This window comes from Opisthorchis viverrini (genome assembly GCF_000715545.1).
Source record: "Opisthorchis viverrini unplaced genomic scaffold opera_v5_57, whole genome shotgun sequence".
Taxonomy (NCBI): Eukaryota; Metazoa; Platyhelminthes; class Trematoda; order Opisthorchiida; family Opisthorchiidae; genus Opisthorchis; species Opisthorchis viverrini.
The window spans coordinates 821,170-847,049 of record NW_008751714.1 but is presented as its reverse complement, the minus strand read 5'-3'; the positions used below and the strand labels follow the sequence as shown (position 1 = coordinate 847,049).

The following is a 25,880-nucleotide window of genomic DNA, read 5'->3' as shown; positions in this document are numbered from 1 at the left end:
TGCGCGACGAACACGCTCGTGATTATGAACACCTTACCCCAATCTAAGGACGAAGGACTCACTTCAGATGCCATGATTTCCGGCTTCTCAGAGGCATTCGATCGTGTTCCCACTTCTCGCTGCTCCACGAACTCGAGTTTTGCGGTATTTAAGATGAATTTATATGCCGGATTAAGGCACCCCTATCAGACAGAGCATTCCAAGTGAAAGTAGGCTGTACGTTCTCTTCGGTGCCGGTCTCCATTGGAGTTCCTCAGGGCTCCGTTTAGGAACCACTCCTGTTTCTGATCTACTTCAACGACCTTCCAGACGTTCTTTCAAGTCCATGTCTACTTTCTATAGACCATTTAAAATCTTGGAATGCAAATGCCAGTGCCCTCCAAAATAATATGGACGCTGCAAAGCGGCGGTCGTTGGACTGGCACCTTCCTCTGAATGAGGAAAAATGCACCCATATGTCATTTGGAGGGGACTCAGCAAATGCCTTTGTCGTGCATGGTGAGAATGGATCAGAAGACATGGCGAGGATGGTTGCCAAAAAGGTTTTGTGTGTGACTCTCTTCTAACATGCCCTCACTGCACCATGAAGATTTGCCTCAGAAGGGACTCGGCGTTCTACGGGTGATTCGGTACACTTTTTCCCCATATTACTCGCATGGACTTCCAGAAACCCTAGTGCCTACATCAGACCGCTTTTTGAATATACCAACCAAGTTGTCCACTCAATACGCAAGACCGCCTGTCGGCAGCTACAGGCCTCACCAGTGCAAGGTGGTGGAGCCCACTCTGAAGGGGGCCATATGAAATCACCTAATCGCCAACTGCATGCTATCCCCAGTGCAACCCGTAACCGCTTTTGCGCGACGAACACGCTCGTGATTATGAACACCTTACCCCAATCTAAGGACGAAGGACTCACTTCAGATGCCATGATTTCCGGCTTCTCAGAGGCATTCGATCGTGTTCCCACTTCTCGCTGCTCCACGAACTCGAGTTTTGCGGTATTTAAGATGAATTTATATGCCGGATTAAGGCACCCCTATCAGACAGAGCATTCCAAGTGAAAGTAGGCTGTACGTTCTCTTCGGTGCCGGTCTCCATTGGAGTTCCTCAGGGCTCCGTTTAGGAACCACTCCTGTTTCTGATCTACTTCAACGACCTTCCAGACGTTCTTTCAAGTCCATGTCTACTTTCTATAGACCATTTAAAATCTTGGAATGCAAATGCCAGTGCCCTCCAAAATAATATGGACGCTGCAAAGCGGCGGTCGTTGGACTGGCACCTTCCTCTGAATGAGGAAAAATGCACCCATATGTCATTTGGAGGGGACTCAGCAAATGCCTTTGTCGTGCATGGTGAGAATGGATCAGAAGACATGGCGAGGATGGTTGCCAAAAAGGTTTTGTGTGTGACTCTCTTCTAACATGCCCTCACTGCACCATGAAGATTTGCCTCAGAAGGGACTCGGCGTTCTACGGGTGATTCGGTACACTTTTTCCCCATATTACTCGCATGGACTTCCAGAAACCCTAGTGCCTACATCAGACCGCTTTTTGAATATACCAACCAAGTTGTCCACTCAATACGCAAGAAAGACGTGTCCAACAGGCTGCTACGAAGATGATTGTCGGCCTCAAATCCGTGAACAATGAAGCGCGTCTCGCAGTGCTTAACCTCCTTTCCATGGAGTATCGTCGCCTCCGAAGAGACGTAATACTTACTTGTGCCCTGTTTGAACAAAGTTCCGCCAGCTGTTTTTTCACGGTTGACCCAAATGACACGCGGCACACAGCTTTGTTGGCAACAACTTTTCTCATTTCGGCTAGTTGGTGCGAGAAACCTCCTTCCTCCGACGATTGTTCACGCTGCATCTAGTACTCGGTTCAAAGTACCATTAGATGCCTTTAGTTGAGTCCTTTCGATGGAAAGATTAGTGCCCCGCGCTTAGAACTTAGAGAGCAATGTTCTACCCTTCTTTTCGCCTGTGCTTTTCAGGTGAACGGAAGCCCCTGAACGACAAGAACATGCCTGACGCGAAAGCCTCGATCCTGTGCATCAATTCATGAACTCACCGAGTCACCTACAAAAGCAGTTTGAACCTTGAAAGTGCAAAGCGGATACCAAATCTTATGGAAATGTTACTTAGATCATTTAATATATGTTGCATTTGGGAGGAATGTGATCTAAGTAGGACAATGTCTTTCGCATCCTCGAAGCCTCTAAGTCTTAGAGCTTCACGCCACGGATGGAAGATAGCGGTCGTTCCTTCCGATTACGAAATTAACAGAGAGCAGACCTGATGAACCCGTCACGAAGAGGCTGGACCTTACCGTGGTGTGACGGTTTGCGCACCTCAGCGATCCATTGAGCTGTACCGGAGAGTGTCCCGCGACACTCACAGAGCCTCTCACACCAGATTGGTCAATGGTTAGAGGTCTGACGAACACAGTCTTCTGGCCCTCCAGGTTGGGGGTTGGAACATGTGGTGACTTGTTCCGTAGAAATGGTAATGCATTTGCATTTCCCGCCAAACATCGCTGCCTTGCGGTTAGGCTTTTGAGCCAAAGGCTTTGGTTGAGGACACCAATCGTCCTCCTGTCTAGATGTGGGCGCCTTGGCAGTATCCCAGCCCATACACAAATAAACTCATGCCACATCGGCAGTCGCGTGGTGCCATCAGCCGGGTCGCCTTACGTGCTGCATACAGCAGGGCGGGTAAGCGAGACTGTTGGCGTCAATTGTGCTTCGTCGCCTTACGGCGCCTTCTGAGATACTGACTCGAGAGCAGCAAGCGGGATTCCGGCCTGGTAGGGGTTGTGTTGACCAAATCTTCACACTGCGTCAGGTGCTAGAACAACGCCATACGTATAAGCGACCCACGATTCTAGTATTCCTGGATTTCCGAGGCGCATTCGACTCGGTTGATCGGTCTGTTCTTCTTGAGACGCTTGCCCACCAAGGAATGCCCCGGAAGTTTGTAAACATAATACGTTCTTTGTATTCTCAGACTTCCGGACGTGTGAGAGTGTACGGAGAGCTCTCCAAAAGCTTCCGCACACAAAGCGGTGTCCGTCAGGGATGCCCACTCTCTCCATTCCTTTTTAACTTTGTGATCGATGAAATAATGAGACGAACGCTGGAGGGTCTCCAAAACCCTGGTGTTCAAATAGCCAGTGAAGAAAACCTTGTCGATCTGGAATATGCAGACGACATCGTTCTCGTGTTCGAAGAGGAGGAAAAGGCGCAAGTATTCTTGGATGAACTGACCAAAGTCATCCCGTACTTTGGTATACACTTTTCACCCACAATGTGTAAGGTCATGCTTGTGGACGTGCAGTCACTGAACACGCCACTTACGATCCAGGGAGAGGCACTGGAAGTTGTGTAACGTTTTACATATCTTGGAAGTTGTATTAGTTCTGAGTGTAGTGTGAGAGATGAGGTGAATGCACGAATCTGCAAGGCCCGGGCCGCGTTTGCCAACTTGAGACACCTGTGACGTCAGAATGGTTTATCCCTGAATCTCAAGGGACGTGTTTGTCAAGCTACAGTTTTGTTGTATGGCTGTGAGACGTGGCCTATTCGAGCAGCGGACCTGAGACGTCTTCAGGTGTTCGACAATCTTTGTCTCAGAACCATAGCTCGTGTGGGTTGGTGTCGGTGAATCCGTAACGAGGCAGTTAGAAAGCGTGTTTTCGGTTGTGTAACGGGTACTTCCACTGAAGAATGTGTCCAGCATCAGGAGCTACGTTGGTTGGGACATGTGTTACGTATGCCGAACCATCGTTTGCCGAAGAGAGTTCTGTTTTCCATGCCCAACTCAGAGTGGCGTAAACAGAGAGGTGGCCAATCCTTGACTTGGGTGAGGGGTGTGAAGGAGATCACGAAACACTTGGGTGCTGTCGGTGCTGCTCGCCTTTCAGGATGGGGACCGCACGATCCTCACTGCCTGGTTGGAGACACTACAAGATATGGCTGCCAACCGATGTCAGTGGCGTTGTTGTTGTCAGTTTCTGTCCAGATTGCCTGAGTGAATGTCTGGAAGTGTAGGCACCTCGGAATGATTGTGTTAAGCTAGCACTAAGTCCCTCCCTCATCCACCTTTACTCTTTTCTTTACAATAAGGCTTTCAAATAAGTCATGGTTGTACGGCAGTGAAGCATCGATGTTGAACACTGATGTCATGTTGTCGATGATGTTGATGATCATGATGGTGATGATGAGACCTGATGAACACCATCTTTGTTGATAAGCCCTGGGGAATACTTTTTTATGCTTTCATACAGTGCAAGAATTTGAGAATTGTGGCGGAACTGTTTGACATACCTTCGAAGAGAAAACATCACAGTCCAGCGCCGAATTCACAGCGTTCCGGCATTCAAACCACTCCCCATTCGGCCAGCGTGCTGGTGGATTCTTCCGTGTCTGGGAACTAGTTAGAACAAAGTTCGGGTTTTCGAGGATAAGCAGTGTTTTACTTGTCAACGGACAGGCGTGAATGTGCTGAAATGTACATATAAGGGTTTAATGCAAGTATATATGGTAAGTATAATAATAAGCACAAAAACATGACATTCACCCCGGCATTGTTTGAATAGACACATATGAGCTGACGTAGACAGGGGATGATATACTGATTCAGGCTTCTCTGTTTCTCAAACTGTACGGATGAATGCGTCGCTGTTCTAGAGTTTCAGGATAGCTCGGTTGGTATTCGGAGGACGGTACCGAAGAAGTTTGAGAACTATCGGCCTGACGTCCGGTTGTTTCGGTCGTATCTGGGTGTTCGGTATCTCGATTGGATTCAGGTAGATTGAGAACATTGTCAGTGGTATTCTGAACCGGCGGGTTCTAGACGGCTAAGGGACATGGTTTCGACTCTTCCATCTCAATGATCACTGTGTGCGTAGTGTTGGTTGCAGTTCAGGGGGTCGACTTCTACAAGTCGTTGATACTGTCACCTATCACCTCGTTGCAACAGAACTGTATCAGGGGGTGATCAGCCAAGATGGCAACGATATTCCAGATGTTGAGCGACGTGCATATTGTAACAAACATTCGTTTGGAGTACAGTTAGTGGCCGTACATAACAGTAACCGGAAGCTTTGTAGGGCATCAAGGAGTACCGATTCCCGATGGAAACGCGGAAGGATGTGAGACTTGAATGCCAAGCTTATAGTTTTCCAGAAGATACTGTCGAGACGCTCAACTTGACCGTTGCACTGTGGATTATAGGCCGATATGTGACTCAGCAACACCTTTCTCCAGAATAAAGCTAGATAACTCGTCAATTATTGTAAGTGGCGGTTGCGTGTATTAGATGGCAAAGAACCTTCAAAATCCAAACTCAGGCGTTCGAAAGGTTGTGCTACTTTAATGAGTCTACCAGAGGATTTCCAGAATCTTGGCTTCAGTTCAGTACACACTTTGCAGGAGGAAATAACGCGCTTGACATCGTCGACGGAACGGGAGAGATTCTTGCGACGCACAAAACGTACGGGTAATGCCGGGATGGCGGAGGGAGTTGTGGAGCTCTCCGAGTTGGTTATTGTTCCTCATGGAGGCACATATGTTTCGTGGCGACATGATAATCCTTGTCAGGTCGGTATATGACACCATACTTGTACTCGAACAACTCAATCCTCCAGCTTTGGATCTTGTCGTTTTTCACTTTACTCTTCTGTCCACTGCTGTACATGAATGTGACTGAACGCTGATGAGTGATCAGTTTGAAGGGTCTTCCGAGTAGTGCCGCCATTTCCTGATGGATTCAACAAAAGCTCAGGCCTCTTCCTCGATGGCAGAATGATTCTCCTCGCTGGGATTGAGTGTCTTCGGGAAAAGACCACCGGTCGATGGTCTTGGTTGAGGGATGCGGCTATAGCCACACTGGAGGCATCCGTTTCAACAACCAAACGCTCGTTATAGTCTATTGTAATTAGCGTAGCATTTTCTAGTTCTTTTTTTAGGCTGTCGAAGGCTAATTCGACTTCGGCAGGTAGAGGTAATGTTTTATTCTTTACCACTTTGTTGATTTTGTCAGAAAATGAAGATATCCAATGGGCGGACATACCCATGATGCGTTGCATTTCCGTGGTAGTACGCGGAGGAGGTAACTGATGGATAGGTCCCATGCGTCCAGGATCTGGCCTTATGACACCCTTTGAAACCTCGTAACCTAGGAGGCGGATGACTTTTGAAGCAATGACGGTTTTGCCGTCGTTAAGCGTGATCCCTTACTTCTTCGTAGCTGTTAAAAATGACTCAAGATTGAGATCGTATTCATCTTGGGTATTGCCACAAATAATCACATTGTATATGCAGGCATACGTGCTTTTCAGCTTTTCAGTCGTAGTGATATTGCTCATAGTTCGCTGAAAACACGCAACACTTTGTGACGCCGAAGGGTATGCGACAAAACTGATACAGGCCACCACATTTTTCGAATGCTGTAAAAGGTTTGTCGGATGCAGAGGTGGGAACTTGATGGTAAGCAGACAAGAAGTCTGATGTAGTGCGAAATTTCCTCAATAATTTGTCCAAACGTGGCAGACGATACGCGTCCAGATACGTGCACCGGTTGATAGTTTGGCTGTAGTCAACAACCATCTGGCGTTTGTGGTTGACATTCTAGGCCACCAAAGCCTGTGCTCTCTAGGGAGACGTTGACGGCTCGATGATGCCTTCTTGCAATAAGCGGTCAACTTCGGCGCGAATGAATTTTTCGTCATCCGGATAATACCGTCTTGATTTGGTTGCAACAGGCTTGCAAGCTGGAGACAAACTGGTTAAAGTGATGGTGATTCAACGTTTACAGCCATTAGGCCGCAGATTGTGAATGAATAAGGATCCCCGCCGAACGAAATTCCTACCTTGCCACGTAGACCATGAAAATCGTGCCCGAGTAAGACGTCGGCGCAGAGGTTTGGCATTACAAAGAGCTTCAGTTCATTGTATAAAGTATCTGTGTACCGGAAAGAAACACAAGCGCAACCAGTCGTTCGACAGGACAGGGATGTAGACGCCATTGTGACGACTGAAAAAGTTGGGTAAATTGTCCAATTATGCAGTTTCACGACGATAAAGTTAATGAAACCACAAGAACTTCCTGTATCGACCAGGACACGGAGAGCAATACCATTGACTTCGATGGTTGCGATGGCGTGTGCCAGACAGGTAGAAGCTGCTTCAACGAATAACGACGATAAAGTAGGCTTCGTTGTATAACTTTTGTGGAACTTGATGGTATTTTTCGAATGGTACACGCGCGGAAGTGACTGCGTTTACCACAAAGATTACAGACGGCTTCTCGAGAAGAGGCACTTTGGACGAGAATGTGTATCATAACCACAGAAATAACATGTTCGAATGGATTTTGCAGCAGCAGTCGTCGGATCGACACACAGTTCGGGATTCTGTGAAATGAACGGAATCACAGAGCAGGATATAGGTTCGTTACTAACATTTGTTTGTGAGCCAATTCGAGGGATCTAGCAAGCTGACATACTTGGTCCAGAATGGGTTCGCTCTGTGCTAAAAGTTTCTCGCGGATAGACGTGGACGCCTGTCCGTTAATTATAGCATCACGCACGTACGTATCTTGATATTCAGTTGCAGACACCGATTTAAACTCACAGTCTTCGGCTAATGATTTCTGTTTTCGTATGAACTGCTCAATATCCTGTTGGTTCTCCTGCTTGTAGGTCTGCAGCCGGTAGCGTGCATATATGACCTTTTTTTGGGCGGACATATAATTTTCGTAACGTATCGAGCGGTGACCAGCAATGTGATCGTATACTAGCGGATCCACAAAGTGGATGAGAGTTTCAAGTTTGTCTGGCTTAGAAGATTCAACAGTTTCCTGATGGGTTTTGAAGATACTAAACCAGCGGTTTTAGCGTTTTGCTGCATCTGTGGAGTTTGGGTCAGCGTCGAAGAACCGAGGTCGTAGTTGCGCGTTTATTGTGTTCTTAGACGTGTAAATTGAGACGTTTAGAATGTGTCCGAGAACGACTTAGATCAGAGTCCGGGTTTTCGAGGATGAACAACGTTTTACTTGTCTAAGAACAAGTGTGGATGAGTTAAAATATGCATACAAAGGTTCAATACGAGTAAGTATATTAATAAACACAAAAATGACAACTATCCTCAAGACTTAGCTGAATCAAACCCAGACCCTGATCTTGTAGACCAGCCAATCGAAGTGGTAGGCAGGTTTGTTTACCTGTGAGGTTCCGTTGCATTGGCTGGAGACGATTCCTTTTCATTGTTTATTTTGGATGAACAGACCAAACCTTTCCATATTAAGACGCTTGTGTACTTCCATGATCCACTGCGCCATACTGAGGGTTGTCCGCTTCCTAATCGTCGTCTCATCCCGCTTTAGCCACTGGGTAGATGTCCGACCAACGTAGTTTTCTAGTCTTCTGGGTTTCAGTGTGAAAAATCGAAACCTAATTGCTAAACTGTTGTGGTGGTCTTGTGCCAAATATTACTTCCTTTTGGTCATGCTTTTGGGTCAAGTACTTTAGTTGAGTGCTCACCACTCCCTCTCTACGTTTGGGCTCCTGCGTAGACATACAACCGTGAGCTGCACAAACACCATCGGTACTATGCCACATTGGCTGTTGAATGGCGTTGTTCGCCGTGGTCGACTTACTTGCTGTTGCTGCATAACGTAGAGCGAGTAAACAAAACTTAACGTCTATCCTTCCACCTCCACCCATGCAAAATCCCATGATCATCCAATCACTCACTGTTGCTGTCACCACAGCAGCGGAGCGTTCAATAATTTACCAAACTCTTGGAGCAAGTCAGCTGTCAACTACGCTGTTTGAGCTACCATACCTCTTTCTTATCAAAAATATCTTTCATTCCAATCCTTTTCGGTCCACGTGGTGAGTATCCATCATCAGGTCCTTGCTATGTCTATGTCGACCTTGCATTTAAATAAGAAACTCAAGATGACACACCCATATCTTCCGAGATGCGTCCATTTCTCAAGTCTAATCCTATTGCCGCGAACCTATCCGTTGCCTCTTCAACTTTTAAGCAAATGGAGCTACTCCAGCGCGCACGTTTGGAAATCCACACAGTTATTCGTTTACCATATTTCGGAGACTGTTGGAAGGTCAAAGTTCGGTGGTCTTCTCGCTAACTTCGTTATATCTTTGAGCTGCTAATCTCTGCATGTCAACATTGAGCCCAGTTTGGAAAATGACGTAGCCAAAGGTCTTCCTTTTCTTGGTATTAAGATACACCGTTGGATTGATTTGTCCATTCAAAAGCCAATATTTAGCAAGCGCTTTTAGACAGCATAATACCTGCACGTTACCAGTTTCATGTTAATGCGTCTTACAGGTATCATGGTCAAACCTTTGCACGATTGAGCCTGATAAATTTGCACCAAGCCGAACTCTTAAGCATACCTTCGAGCTTAGAGATTGTTTCGAGTTTTTCCTTAAGGAACGTGGTGTGCAAGCATGCACACTAGGGGATGTGATCACTGTCCGTAGCATCATCTGCCGTTTAAAGGAGACAACGTCGGCAAGATCTTACGATGTCGTCTGACAGCTGCAATTTAGAGGTCCTACTACGCATCCAGTTCGGTCCTTTTTCACAAAACAAATTATGTTCTAATGCCGTTAGTCGAATTTTCATTACAACCGTCCGCCAAATCCAACACTATTATCCGATCCACCTATTGCTAAACGGACACGAATAAGAACCGAACGACAGCTGGATTGAGAATAGAGCGAGCACGTGCGGTTGAGAGTACGGAGACAGCTGTATCGAACGCATTCTTCAGCATAACGTCAAACGCATTAGGATCATATCCCACACTACCGGTCTCGTCAGCTGAATCGTCTTGCATGCTTGGGTAACCTTGCAGTATTCCAGCCCTCGTGCTCACTTCAGATGGCATGGCAGCTTGGCACCTAAAGGATGCTACAGCTGAACGAATTTGTCTCACGTCGGTCGTGACGTGGTCACATCAGCCGAGTCGCCTTATTCGCTCAGGGCGGGAAAAGCGAAAGAATGCGACTAATCACTGTCATTATCTTTCTTCATTGCTATCTCTCTTGAATCCTGTTGGTTGTCACTTTGTAGATCTCAACTGAAGGTACTTCATTCAGACACTTGAAGAATTGACACATTGTGCGCCACCGCTCACACCTCCCGCTTCGCGCCCGCCATTCAGGCCTCGTTCTCCTGCCTTTAATTGCATACTTTAACTTGAGAGCAGACTGGCTAACAAGCTGACCCTGTGCGTACTCCAGATTCTCTATCGAGTGACGTCTGCTGAATGACCAAAGACCGAATACAGGGTCCAGGAACAGTTGTTGAGTCTATGGCACCCTGTTTATCCAGAGGCTACGAACATCAAGTGGTCATGCAGCTCCTGCAGCGGGTTGTGCTGGTGTTGGCGTAGTCTTCAGTTTGCGAACCCAGAGTTCGCTCGACTGTAAACGGTCAACTCTGTGCTGTCCGATTTTCCACTTCGATAAAACCTCACCGTCGTTCAGCTCTAAGACCCTTTCGGTACCTAGCTGCCACGCCACCTAAAGGAAGTAAGAGGTGTCTAAGCGTAGACAGGAACCTCTCAGATGTTGGGGTTAGTTTCAAACCACAAAGGTTCTGGTCAGTAAGTTTGACGGTGTTTCGGCATGCGTAGCGTATGACCGACCCATCGTAGTCGGTGGTGCTGAATGTTTTCCCGGATTGAAGTACCTTCAGCCAAATACACGTTTCCTAATCACATCGTTACTAACACGCTGACGCCATCCAAAACCAGCCACGCTCCTGAGGCATCGGTGGTTGAAAACCTGATGACACTTCACATTATCTGTCCGCACTCATACAGCAACACAGCCCATACTGTAGCCTAGTACACACGACCTTTAGTATCTAGTGAGATGCGGTATCCCGCTAACTCTTTTATTAACGATGCGGTCATCTTTAGGATGACAATGTCGGGTTATCAGTCGCTAGGAAATGGGAGAAACATAGCTTAGTTATCGGTGGTTACGTTTGCCAGATGGATGACGAGTACACTGGTGGTCCACAAAGCATATCCTGCCAAAGCCTATTTATCCGGATGTTGCGCGAATCTACATGGCCGAGGCTGTCTTGGGAAGACAATCCATTCCGATTGGCTAGCTTCTTTTCAAGCATTGCAAAGCGTCTCAGAGTTTTACACGCTTTCTCAAGTGGATGTTCTGTCGAACGCATGGTCTCATGTCCTAAACTGGAAGTCACGTGTGCTTGTAGTTACCAAATACTGTCCCAATAGCGGAATTCCAAGCGCCCACGATTTTCAACGTCATCTTCCAGCTGACCGCAGACAACTTTTGGAATTGACCGCATGATCATCAGCTGCAGATGGATCATTCCTAGACTCCAGGTTGCTTCAGATCACGCCCTTGTTCAGTGCAGATTTTGAACCTTAGCCATCTACCAAAAGAAAAGCCTTTCGGACCACAAGTTAAGGAAGCATACCAAAGTCTATTATCCATCACTAGTGAGGGTGAGATGGCCTAAGCGGTTACAGCGCGAAGTTACTGCCCGGAAGGTCGGTGGTTCGAACCCGACCTTTGCCTCTCGACTCCCCCTGTCTAGGCTTGGGCAACCTGGCAGTATCCCAACCCTCGTGCAACCTTTGGGTGGCATGGCAGTTAGGCACCGAAAGGGTGCTACAGCTGAAAGTACAACAACTACAGCATCACTAGTGGCCCCCTCGGATGACATTCACCTTACCTAGGGTGAGATAATCATGCTGTAAGTGACGCCTGCACGTGGTTTCTTCAAACATGTACACAGAATCTGCTGAATCTCAGGACAGTCATTATCACTATTTGATGCGAGGCGCTCCGTCCGTTCGGGCTTACAGTAAAATTCAGCTGGGCGATGAATCAGACGATAGCCCGGTCATAGCCTATGTATGGATAGAGAGGCGCAATGGAGCCGGAAAGTTTAGCAGGTGAAAGTGGCCCTTCCGGGTGGGAGTGCACAGAAGCTTTTCCAACTAATCCGCAAAACGATATTTAAAAACCCTGTAAGTGCATCAACCAATCATAATATTGGAAACCGAGCACGTAATAAAGACGAGTCCAGGTTATTTGGTGTAATTCACTGAACAGTCTATTTGGCCCCCTGATTCGCTCATATTTAGCCGTGGTCTGTGAGTTTCTTCCTTGAGATACTTTCGGTCTACCTAGCCAAATACGCTTCTAGCGTCGTTCAATGGTGGAAGAGAATCTTATTTGGTTAGGTTGTTTCCGCGTATTTGGGGACAAAAGTGTATTTCAGGAAAATGAGACCAGTTGCTGGTCCTATCCTTATTCGAAAAACGTGAGCCTACTGTTCCGTCAGGGGTGTAAGCATCACACTTGCCGTAACATGGCTACTGGCTTCCTTTTTATCAGACGCCTATCTCCGGCGTGTAATTTGCAATTTTGATAGTACCAAACAGGATTTTGACCTAGCAGCGGGTGCGTTGGTCGTATCTCTATATCACATCAAGTGCTTGAGTTGCACCGAATGTACCACCGACCAACAGTCATGGTTTTTCTAGACTCTAAAGGAGCTTTCGGCTCTGTGGATAAATTTTTTTTTAAATATTCTTCGTCAGAAAGATGCCTTTCAAGTTTGCATGTTGTATTTCCGTACATTCAGTTAGGTTGAGGTGTACTGTAAATTATTTACACACCTTGGAAAATCGTAAACATTGGGTTACCTTGATCTAGTCAGAAGGCATAAGTTTGGGAGTTTAATATTTTGTATTACTTTTATCGGTGGCAGACGTAAAAAAAACTCAACGGTTATAGCTGACGGATACATTAACATTGAGTTCATTACGTTTGACTAAACACCACCTTGGAAAAGGGGATGATTCAAGTTCAGCTCCAGGGCAATTGGACAGCCTGAATCAATATCTGCGCACGCGATTCTACTTGATGTTCTCTTATCAACACCGCTTCACAAAAGGCCAGCAGTTTCGGGGTCCGATTACGTAACGGCATGATGAAAGTATGAGGGGCCTCAGCGAGGTGGTTTGTCTCAGGGATATCTTGGGCACTCCGTAACCTTCATTTGGAGAACTGAATCAGAGGAGCACAACTATTATCATCTGGTATTGCTGTCAATGACGACGATGGTGACAACAACGTAAACACTGCCGTTCGCGATAGCTCAGGGCGATGCGATGGCTTCTGTTCAAGAGGTCGATACTTCAAAATACTCTTACTTATTCATGTCAACGCTAGGAAAAACTTGGTGGTCGTCATGAGGTTCCTTCCATGTCTACATCTGAAGGCCAGCACAGCCTAATCCCTCTACTTGATTGTGTCCACTGTCCGTGAGCACTGGCTTCCTTATGCCCTTAATTTTTTCTCTTTTCCAGGTGTCTTGTGCATCTTCACTTGGCGGCTTTCTAGTTTTCGAATATGTCCAAAAAGAAATCTTTTCGCTACTCAAGGAATGCGAAAAAGCTACGAAGGAAAGAGAAAGCTCGCTTGAAAATTAAAAAGTGAGTCTCGCCAATGATAAAAGGCTTTTTTGCTTGCTGACACTGGGGCATGCACTGGAAGATACAACAATATCTTCCCACGAACAGTTACGGGTATTTGGTGCTTAAAATAAGTGAAAATTTTCAGAGGAAGGACTTCTACCTTAGTTGAGTAGAAAAGCTATAGCCATGTTTAATCAAATATCATTCAAAGAGGAATTAATCTGCATTTTGATGTTTGTGGCTCAACAATCTTCCTATGGCTTAGTGCAAAAGTGGCTTGACTTGGTTGCATCGCATGGCCTTGTGACCCCAGGTGACTCCGATTGGTTTCTGTTACCTCTCAGTTGCTTTTTGGACTACCTTTATGGTATTTTTAACCCTTGTTTATCTCTTTTGTCTAGTCCAATAATTGATTCAGCATGGAAGCATGGACTTTCAGTAAAATCGAACTTCAACCGTTTGGGTATCGCTTACGATCCTAATGAGGTGCTAAAGATTTCCAGCCGACAAGTAAATCTCTACTTATCGCCCTGCATGCCCGCCCATAGTTTTTCAAAGGTACCACAGATAGTGTACCAAAGGTACAAAAAAAGACGAAAGTGGTTATGGGTAAGCAGCTGTTTCTCTGTTTTTCAATATGTTTTGTTTTAGCCCTCGAGGAAGCCGCTAAGCATGCAAAAACAAAGCCTACGTATCAATCTGAAGACAATCAGCTTTTCTGCATGTATAATATGGAAGTCCATGGCACAGATTTTTTGGTGGGTCTTTCCATTCTTTTCGTCATTCACTGTTCAGGCAATGAGCAGAGATCCGAAAAATGTGTACCAGCTCACTCCGAAGCAACTACAACGATTGATTGGCAAATTCAAAAAGACCCCGGGCTATCAGCAATATTTATCCCAAAAGGAAACAGGGACTTTCAGCGTTGCAGATGTTTACGATATTTCAGTGGCCTGACACTTGATACCGTACACCTATGTAAATAGAGTTCTTTGACAATGATGACTTCATTGTTTACTCTACCAGCTACTAGTCTACCCTCATATCTCCCGAGTAGTTTGGTGACAATAATATGGGGGAAAGCTATCTTGTTGCTGTTAGAATAGTCCCAACAAGCTTTCTGGTATTTCTATGCAGTTGTGTATAATTTGAATCTGGACGAAGCCTCACTGTCCAATAAAAATGTTCCGATGTCAGCCAACACGTTAGTCCCATTTGTTTCGTAAGTGAAGCTTGTGAAGGCATCTCATTTTGAAATATCTAACCTGATGAAGCGGTTTGTATCCAAAAGCTTTTTCTCTAGATAGTTATGCGTCTGAAGAAATAACGTTCACTTTTAGCATCCAGTATTCAGTAAAATACCTAAAGATGCCACTGGTTGTGATTTTTAAAAGCCCCCATCAACTCCCTATTGCAACTCTTAGAGAATTGTCCCTACACCAATAATTATACGGTTTTTTCCTGCGCAGCGAGTAAACGTTTAAGCATCCGGTTACAACACCATGAACAGTGGATCCCCCTCCAGGGTGAAAATCTTTTGCCCATCCAGTAGTTTACTTGTCAACCTTTTCCTATACACCTAGTCACCACAGATAATCCTATGGTCATGAGTGTATTGCCGTAGCTATATTAATGGGTTACGCAGGTGCTTTCCATTTTTGTCCTTATCTCTGATGGTTGAATGCAAGACACTTCACTGTCCCTGATTCACGTTAACTTGGCAGTCAGATTTGAGTACCACCACGATTCTCGAGCCCCACGGGCCGGAGCGCCGTTCATCAAGATGTCATATATGTCTGAAGTGTAAGAGGGGGCGGCCAAATATGGAGAAACCAGCACTTATGTTGCGATTACTTGTGCTACAGGGTAATCTTAGACTAATTTCCATCTTTTCTCTATGCTAAATGTGAGAACAAGTTTCTCTCAGGCACCCAACAATTTCTTATAAAAATGGCCATATTACCTTTTCACGAGGGGTTGGGTGAGAGTTTAATCCCCAAGAATGTAAATCAGTTGTCCAGCCTCTGGATAGAACTATCGGAAACTTGTCGAATATGACTATTTGTCTACTGAATCCTTCACAAATAACAACGAGAAAATAATTACTCATGTGTAACACGCTTTTGATGCCCAGATTCCATGCCACTTGAAGGAAACACAAGGAGGTTTGGAACTTCCGATCAGTAAGTTCGCGTCTTAATCACTGAGCCGTCTCGGCTCAATCTTTCTAAGAGCCCGATACTGTACTCAATAGTACAGTTTATGCATTGCGCGCTCGATCTAAGTCAGTCCTCCCTCCTCGGCCAACTGAGCCAGACTACTGAATTCAAAGAATTTTTCCCCTCACAACCATGTACAGATTTGAGTGTGCTAGGCGAAGTGAAGTAATGACACGGCATAAAAGTACGAACACCATAATCAGCTGCTGGGGTGGTACTTCTGGCCTCCAGACGAAATACACCAATGGTTGTGGACTCTTACTGTGTCAGACATTGTCCGGTGGCGTACCCAATAATATGCATGCATCTGACCTGTCACTTCAATTCATAGCTCGCTCTCATGGTCTGTCCACCATGTTCATAACTACTCTCTCCCTTTTCCCGACATCTTTATCGAAACGGACTGTAGAAGGCGATTTACGCGACCCTCAGTAATCGGGCTCGGACAACCTGAAACGCAACCTGTTTGAAAGTTTTCACGAAACGTTAGGCCATTTGTAGGCGAATTTCAACTTTCATTTCATATGTGCAGTACTTATTGTTTCCAAAAGTGGCCCCGTCGTTCCCCAAGAGGATACACCTTTTAGGTTAGGCCCCAGTTGCAGTGTAGACTGATGGCTGGTAAGTCGATTGAAACAGTGCACCATAGTTCGATATTTATGGGCTTCTGATGTCTCATTAGCGAGTCGGATCATAAAATACAGACACCTAGAGGTGAGGTCATACCTCTGTTATCCGATAGACCTTCCCCTGAATTAGCTGTCGAAGCTGCTTATGTTATAATGAACTTTTACACCAAGTGTGAATCGCCACTCCCCCACATGGGGGAATCGCCCATTGAAGACTACACAATCACTGAGAGGATTGCGTGGCTTACACGTTAGGTCTAGCCTTGATACCGTCCGCGTACAGTGTTGATGACTTTGAATACTTCGGGCTCGACATAGCTCAGTGGTTAAGGCGCCAGCGGGCCACTGCTTGAGCCCAAATTCAGCACACCTGCTCCTGTCTAGGTTTGGGCAACCTGGCAGTATCCCTGGCCTCGTACCTCCTTTCGTTAGCACCGAAAGGGTGCTGCAGCTGAACGATTTTTTGAATACTTCGGCTGTGTTAAAGTTGTCTTTACACCGAATCATGTCAGAACCCTCTACGTTCTTTGCAGACCTTTCAGATTTTAGAGGAGCACCTGTCAAGCTATCACCGTCGAACCTTTTCTGTTATGAATATGTGGCGTGTATATTTTGATGCACTGAGGATTTTGCCGTTTTGTACAGACAATGTGCTCCAAACTCTCCGCCTGATAAAATATAATTACTGTAGCACGTGTTACATCGGCTTATGGATACACTGATTATGGCATCATAGCCAATGAATTTTTATTTCGACTCCCCTGGCTTTTCTCATACAGAATGATCGTCAATTTTAGTAAAACCGGTGAGACCTTTCTAGTAATCATCTAGGACAAGGCTTACGCATTCCAGTCACTAGACATATGTCTCTTACCAGATTCGTCACCTGTATCGAACAGACATACGTCTATGCTAGATAGCTGCTGTCTACAAGACCCAGTCCCTGGTTTTTCAACCTACCGAACCTTCTTGCGGTCATCTCTGGGTTTTTTCCTATAAAAGGCATGTTAATCTAGAAATGTTTGCTTCTTTATTTCCTCCATAGAATGCCGAAACGAATTAAAAGTTGCTCAAAAATTCACCAAAAACGAAACCATAATATTCCTCTTACCTGAGCCGACTAAAGCCCGGTCGCTATCTTTCCCTGAACTGAAGTGAACTATGCAAAACAGCCTCTAATGTAGGTCACCTAGTCTTCTGCATCAACTTATTACTTATCTTCAGGATTTGAAAGATCTTCCAATATTCTCAAGTCTAGGAGATAAATTTACAGTTTCTCATCGTTGAACAAAAGTAGTTTTGGCAAAAGTGTGTACAAATACACGAAATACAGGTTGTAAGTGCGGCTCGTCTACTTCTTTTTTCTCTTTGGCGGGGTCTGTTTGGTTGGAGGTTTAGGTATTCCCTTCGCTCTGGCCTTCCCCTTTGCGTTTGTCTCTTCAGGGGGGTATTTAGGCGGGACAAATTCAACTCTCTTTCCCAAGCAGTTTTTCTGAAAAACAATTAAAATGAGGTAGAGAGATTTTCTATATTTTTCAAGGAAATGAGCTCGATGCATGGAATACTCCACCTGCAGAGCAGTCAACGGATTAGTGGAAGGTCTGCAACAAGTGAACTTTCTAACTTTTGTTCCAGGTCTACATTCTGAAGCGATTTTGCTTATTCGGTTGTTGTTCGGAATGGCGCGTTGTGCAGCGTTTCTCAATTTAATATTTTGACCGTCAAGTATACTTGATCGTCACTTTGGTACCTATTGATAATATCCCATTCATTTAAATATTCAGCAAGTCGAATTGCGAATCCGTTTTGATTCTGGCACCATCGCAAAAAGATGTTCAAGTTCAAATACGACCGACAGTGCTTTTCAGCTCAGACGTGAATCGTAACCGCATGTTTTTGAATCAGATGCTTGTTGGATTGGTTTTATCGGGAGTTGATGACCGGGCTTATGAAGGTTTTTAAAAGGTTTCTGCTGATGCCCTAGGTTATGCCCTTCTTTGTTCCAATCCAGTGGTCGTCTTATGCACAGTCACAACGAAAATTTTATGGTCAAACGTCACAGCATGGTCGACGTATTTTTTTCAATCCCAACTGTCACTTTATTACTTCATTGAAATTTTCTTTGAGGTTCAAAATATGCTTTTAGAACTAATGTTATCTTTGAACCGGCTTCACACGATTTTCGGTTAGCTCATTTCATCTAAGTTTTCAGGATACTTTGCAAATGGAGCCTTAATTTTTGGCTCTCATATTCCACTCAGCTTTGAGTACATTTATGGAGGCGTAGCTTAACGTTACCTGTCGGCTGCAGGCCCAGTGAAAAAGTCAATCAGTCGTTCATCTGCAACACACTCTCGATGCATAGCTGTTATGCCATCCGGAGGGAGCATGAGGGCTGACATACTGCCAAGTTACCCAAGCCTAGGCAGAAGCAGTCAAAATGCTGAGGCTGTGTTCGAATGACCGACCTTATGGTCGGTGAGCTATCTCAAGCCAATATGGACTTACGAGAATGAAATACTAAAGTGGGTGACTTGAAGTACAGTGATCTTTTAGTTTATTGGAAGATGTTTGGAGCCGATTGAGTGCTCGTCGTTCCAGAGGGGTTCCGTAAACATTCAATGGACCTATTGCTGGGCAATGTTTCGCGTTGGATATGAAGGCTTAGTCAGGCAAATGAATAAGCTGCCAGTTAACCAAGCTTTAAGACAGTCTAAGAACCAATCGGTGAAATTTCTTACGACTCTCTCGGATGTTCTTGTTTTCTTAGTGAATACGAGTGAGATTTTGAGATCATCGATAGGCAGTATGCGCGGCGACTCAGAAGCATGTATACACGTATATATCTATTAGTGATCGCCAGACGTAGTTTCGCTGTTTCGTTTCGTTTCATCATTACGCATTAACTGAAGGGGCTCCACTTCCCGAAAAGTTTGTCATCATCATCAACAGCATGACTTGCTGCAAACGACAGGGTTGGTATGCGAAAACAGGCTACTTATGACGCTTACCTTCTCTCTCTCACATACTTCTTCTCCCCCACCCTTTAGTAACACCTCTTATTGGCCCATCCATTAGGATCCCGTTCATCTTGCATCGATGTTGTTCGAAATATTTGCGCATCGGCGTGTGCCAACAGCCTCAGGTATCTCGGAATCTATCTTCAAGCCTCGACACCCGGTCTACCCGATCGTTGTTAATGTTCGCACTCTGAAGGAAGCAGGACAACACGCTTCTGATCTTAAGCTGAACTCACTTGCATCCATGTGTGCTGTTTACAAGAAAAGAACTCGAGATGCAAGCACAGTAGTTCGACTGATTGCCATACCAGTCTTCATTTGCTTTCGAATACGGTACTCAGATACCGCTGCGGCAGATTCTACAGAGGTCGGTTTTGTCCTAAGTCACCTTGGTTGACTGGATACCCGTCTAGTTGCATCTGTGCGGCTCGTCTGGTCTGGTTAGTCTCACAAGTAGGAGGTTGATTGTTTTCTGATTGCGATGACTGCATATGCCCCAGCCAGCTGTAGCTCTGACATCGTCAAATACAAATTTGACTCCATGAATGCCCTGTTAAGGCGAGCTAAATGCTCAGATATCATTGGGATTGCTGGAGATCTGAACATAAAATGGAGGGAATCAGCACATATAAGACTGTTAGTTGGTCTACAGGGATTGGACTCGGTATGTAAGGGCAATGGCGGACGAGTGCTTTAGCTTTGGGCTGACTACAGACTTTTTATGCAGTACTATTTTCAGAACTCACCGAAGTCGTCAGGCCCAATGGCATCCTCTAGCAACGTACTAGCCAAGAACCAAACCTGATCACGTTGCTACGATCAAGATGGCGCGGATCAGCAGCTAACTGCCGGTAGTTTTGGAATAAATTTGTGGTTTCTGACAGAGCGCTTGTTTGGAGTCGCTTCTTTCTTAGTGTCTCAAAGTCACGTCGAAGCCAGACGAATCACTTGGCACCTGAGAATTTGGCAGATCCCGAAGTTAGGCCAACCATTTTTCGAACTCTTCCAACTGCTCTACTGTAGGATGTCAGTGCATACTGAAGATCACTGCATCTTTGCATAGTGCTGGGAGTTTTGTCCTTGGCACAGCACTACCATGTCTGCTCAAGCCCTGTATATCGGCTAGAACAGTGACTTCCTGGGTCCTGAATAAGTACTCTCGGTGGCCCCGAGAATAATTTTCCCAACGAATTGTCAGATGTTGAGTGTCACTTATCGTGCGCGCCTATCGCGAAGCCAGGTGGATACAGAAAGGTTGAGGAAATGGAAGCGGCACAGAAAATCGGGAGTGTCTGGGGATTAATTCATTTAACCCTCCCGACCGGCTCGTGGAGACTGGCTGTGAGCGAAACTACCAAGGATCAGAGTGGAGTGACGATCTTCAATAAAGCCAGCGCCTTGATCGCTGGACCGAACTCTTTGAACAACACTTCGTGGCCACCTGCTACCACATACTTGGATACTGGAAGTGCAGCAGGACCCTGGACGTTGAACGTGAGGCCTCCTAGGGCCTCGAAGGTTTATGACCGCATGTATTCTTTCTAGGTCTGGATGATCTCCCACTCGCGTTGATAAATGATAGGTGTGAAGTCCTCAGCCAGCGCTTCTCAATTCTATTTAACTCCAGTTAGCAGAAATAATGTCTTAGACGATTGGGGAGATTCAATGATATTGCTCATTGTAGTGTGGTAATCACAGACTGGTTTGACTCCTGTCTTAACGATGCTCTCGGTGTCACTAGTTCTTCGTCTCCCTATGATACCCAGTGAATTATTGACTCCAGAGCAGCAGGTGAGATTTTAGCCTGATAGGGGTTGCCTTAACTAAATCTTCACACTGCGTCATGTTTTGAACCAATGCCATGGTATAAACAACCAACAACTTTAGTATTTTTGGACTTCTAAGTTACATTCAAGTCAGTTAGTTGACCAGTCCGTTCTCTGTAACCCGCCTATCCAGTGAGGAAAGCGCCGTTAGACTGAGAATGACACAAATTCACTGTATTCTCATACTTTCGGGCGTGTAAATAAATAAATATAAACAAATAAATAAGATAAGATAAATGAATACGCCATTTACACTGCAAGGGGACGCGACCGAAACTGGAAAGTTTCACGTACCTTGAAAGTTGTATTGTTTCCAATTGCAGTATGAGAGTTGAGGTCAATTAAAAAATTGGCTTGTACCGTATTTGCTAATTTGAGACACCTTTGGCATAAATGCGGCATATCCTTGGATTCCAAAGGACGTATGTACAATCGTTTCAGAACTGCTTGGTACCAGCTTACGGTACGGGTTTTTTTTGTTGTATGACTGTGAGACAGCGGAACTGAGAAGCAACCGTTGTCTCAACTGTAACTCGTGTAGTTTGGTATCGGCTAATCCATAACCGGGCAATTAAGTAGCTCGATCTTCGTTTTGCAACCGGGACTTCCACCAAAGCATATGTCCAGTTGCAGGAGCTGCAGAGGTTAGGCCATGCGTTGCGCATACCGAATCATCATCTACTGAAGAGAGTGCTGTTTTCCCAATTCAGAGTGATGCAAGCAGAGCGGGGGCTAACCCTTGACATGACAGAGGGATTATAGGAGTTTAAGATGCGACTAGCCTTCCAGGGTTGGGACGGCTTGATATCCACGGCGCCTGTTTTGAGACGTTACATGATATGGCTGCTAGTCAATGTCCTTAGCGTTCCTGTTGTCATTTTCTATCCAGATAACCTGACTAGGTGCCTAAAGGTTTAGGAAACTCATAGTGACTATGTTTTAGCAGTGAATCCATTCATTTCCTTTTTTATTCAAAATAAGTCTGAAATAAAATATAGTTGCACTGCGGCAGGTATTTCAATCGTGGTAAACATCCAACACCACCAACTACGATGGCTCGGACGTATGCTATGCATGCCGAAACACCATCTACCGAGACGAGTGTAGTTCTCCGTACTTTGTTCAGAGTGGCACACATTTTGAAGTGGACAACACATGACTTGGCAGAAGGGTGTGAAGGAGATCACGTTATGCATCCAGATAGTGATAGTTTGTATTCCCAGCGGTGCCCAGTAGAACGCCCCACAAAAGACGATATAATTGTGACTGGTTTCGGAGACCCTTCTTCTGTGTTCAACCTTTCTGTGGAAGACAACCAACTGTCAAGGTGCAATGCCCGTTTTACATGGCCATTACCGTTTCAGGGGTTTCCTACCGATTTCATCTTTATCTTTTGATAATTGTAAGTTCCCTTATCCATTTCCCATCAAACATTGATACTATTAGGATATGCAGCTCTGAATTTTCACAAAGGAGACAACTGCGGAGGAATCGATGTTACCCCGTCAGCTGGTAAATATAGGATAGAAGGATTTGAGAAAAAAGTGCGGTTGATCCGGGAGTTCAGCTTAAATTCTCAAGAGAGAGCTCAGTGTTTAAGACACGAGCTTGCTAAATAGGAGGTCCCAACCCGACTTCTGCATCCCGGATGCTCCTGTCTTGGCTTGGGCATTCTGGCAGTATCTCAGCCTCCATACTTTCTTCGGTCTCCATGGAAGCTAGGTGCAACAGCTGAAAGATTATTGTGTTTTTATTACCTAGAAATTCGACGGCTAGGCCCTTATAGCTTTAGTTTGTGGAAGCAACTCTGTTCAAATCCGGTGAATTGAGATTTATTGTTTTATCTCTTATTTCCTCCAAGTTGTTCGTGCTGTTAAATACTATTCATCCTTGCTTTTCCGAGGGAAGCGCTCCCCAAATGGCCCAAGTGGTTAGAACGCGAATTTACTGACCGGAAGGTCCGTGGTTCGAATCCGACCTCCGCCATTCGACTTCCCCTGTCTAGGCTTGGGCAGCCTGGCAGTATCCCAGCCCTCGTGCTTCCTTCGGGTGGCATGGCAGCTAGGCACCGGAAGGGTTCTACAGCTGAACGCTTTATTTTTTTCTTATCTTTCAACGTTAAATTTCAACCATTGAGCACAAAGTTCCCCGATTCAGACCACAGACTATAAGCTGCATTGATTTAGCACTGCAGCTGCCGTCTGAACAACACTTTGTACCCAGCGATTTCCAAAAATTGTCTTTTTGAGGTTTCTAATCCGTTGATTGGCGCCGCATTCTGTTTTGCATGTACACGTCCAGTGGGTTTAGGTTGGCATAAGGAGCCTACTTACTCTGTCGATGATTTCACACTAACTCTCATAGTCTCCTACCGAATCTGGTCGAAGGATATCATGTGACGGATAATCATTGTTTCACGAACCATACTGCGCTCCTTCAAGCACCCATTGTAAACCTGTATCTTCAGAAATTATAATGGAGGGTTTCCCTCCGGGGGTTGTCACGAATGCAGCATAAAACTCTAAAAATACAATATTTTTCGTGGGGAGCTAACCGAAGTCCAACGAACACCAGGTGAACAAAGGCATACAGATGGCCAATACCCATGGGTTTAATTACTTATGCATGGGCTTCTTAACAGACGGGAAAAGACCCGGGACTTTGGATGCAGGTGAACGCTGGGGTACCTAGAAATGGTTCCAACCTTCTGAATTTAATTTACAATTTTCACAATCTTTTGTCCTGTAAAACAGTATACCGAAACCCGAATAGCATCCTTTCCCAAAATAAGCGATTTTGAACGTTTGTGTATTCTCTCGTACATTCAAATTTTAACGGTTCCCTGTTAAATAGTTGAAATGTGTAAACTAAACATCGCTCCCTACTGGCTCATCTCTGAGTTGATTTTGGGGTCATGTTGTTTGACCTTTTTAGCTTATAGTGAGCGCTGAAAAATCGCCAGAACAATTGTGCATATAATGAGGCGCCAAAGAACGCCTATAATCATATCCTATGCCACCCGAAGTTCATTAATTAGCACCAAATATGATGGTCCTGACGTTATTCGTAAACCATATTTCGAACCGCACGATCTTTCTCTGTCGCTACTGCCCCTCAGAACAGCTTTTTATGTCTCTTTCTATCTACCTCAAGAGGTACCACCAACGCTGAAGCAATAGTTTCCCACGAGGTCGGTTGTATAAGCCATAATCCTGACTTCACTACATGAGACAATTTTTCGATAGATAATTGAAGGACAATAATCAATCTGCTGTAAAATGTTGCTGCTAATTATAGCGGCTAGCTTGATGCAAGAAGGTATGCCAGCAGACAAAAACCTACAAACTCTAGAGTTTAAGAAAATAATCAGCACGTCTTCGTAGCGAACCTTGTCATCAACACCGGCGCAGATGAAGTGGCTGTATGGCATTAAAGCACCATTTCCTAATATGGTGTTGCTCCCAGTGATAATGACGATGAGATGACGAGCAACTTGTGTGGCTCGTTCAGTCTCACAATGGATAATAAGCTATTAGTCAGGGATGTAGACCGTGACATTGCAAGTTCACCAATACTTAATAGGATGAACCCACTCTAAGCAAGTAGATGTTACTTCTTTTTGGAAAATGAGAGATGAGGAAGAGAGGGTGTGAAATGCTTCTAGATTCCACCGTTGCCATACTATTCTATCTACCCTTTTAGAATCCTTCGGTATCCCGCAAAGACGTTTGTTGATGTGTGTCAAAACGGGGAGTACTGACAATAGATGTCACATAGATCTAAATCTCCAGTGAACACAATACCAGTCCACTCGACAGTTGCCTTATGTTGTTACTCAATAACGTATTATAAAACTCCAAAAGTCCGCTGGAATCGCTTTCGAGATTCAAGGTGATGTCAAAGCACTAATTTAAACTTTCGGTAGCCACAAGTTTTCTCATTCCGACGCAAAATATGACCTCTACATTTGGAGTGCAAATACGACACAGCAAACATCTGACACCCCATGAGTATATCACAGGGGATGTGCGCAAATGAACTAGTGCATCATGAGTCATTTCATTACACAGCCGACGATGTTTATTTTTGTGTTGACTAGATAATACGATGAGAAGCTCATGAGCTGTTTAATCCGCACAGGAACATTAATCGAGGAAAATTACTAGCCCTGATAGATGGGCAAGGAACCAGATCCATGGTGGCTGAACAGTTGAATAGATAACGGGAACTACCGAGGGAATCGTTTTATCCGCCAAAGTCAGCCAGTCTGTTTTCACATCTCAACACATGGACCGAGGTGGACTATTCCTAGCTACTATAGGTATGTTCACCCAAGGTAGGGAGAACAGCAGAATGGGAGCTACGCTTTGGGAGCGCTCATTAATGTCAACTGGATCTCATTGTCTATTATAGCAGGAATCGAGAGCCGCACACTGAAAGGGATACCTTTGATGCGAGAGTGCTGTTGGTTGTGTAATACACAAACCATCATCTACGGAAATTCAGCACCCAACTTCTGGCAAATTAGGCTGTCATTTGAATTGTCGACCGGGAGATTGATTGATTACTATCATTAAATGTCCATCTTTTTAACAGACAACTCCCATTTCTATGTTCTCTTGCGCTAAATTTGAGCCAGCTCAAAGTGTGCTTTCCGCTATTTCATCAGACACAAC

At 45.1% G+C, this 25,880-nt stretch overlaps 1 protein-coding gene across 1 annotated transcript; it reads left to right on the top strand.

The window, feature by feature from the left end:
* Window positions 1–11,810: 11,810 nt before the first annotated feature.
* Window positions 11,811–19,775, top strand: T265_03844 (hypothetical protein; the record flags this gene model as incomplete). Its single annotated transcript, XM_009168425.1, has 8 exons — window positions 11,811–11,980; window positions 12,373–12,564; window positions 13,478–13,528; window positions 13,912–14,020; window positions 14,059–14,119; window positions 14,162–14,268; window positions 14,306–14,458; window positions 19,437–19,775. 8 exons carry the CDS (start codon window positions 11,811–11,813, stop codon window positions 19,773–19,775), a joined length of 1,182 nt encoding a protein of 393 aa, XP_009166689.1.
* Between the last annotated feature and the right edge of the window lie 6,105 nt (window positions 19,776–25,880).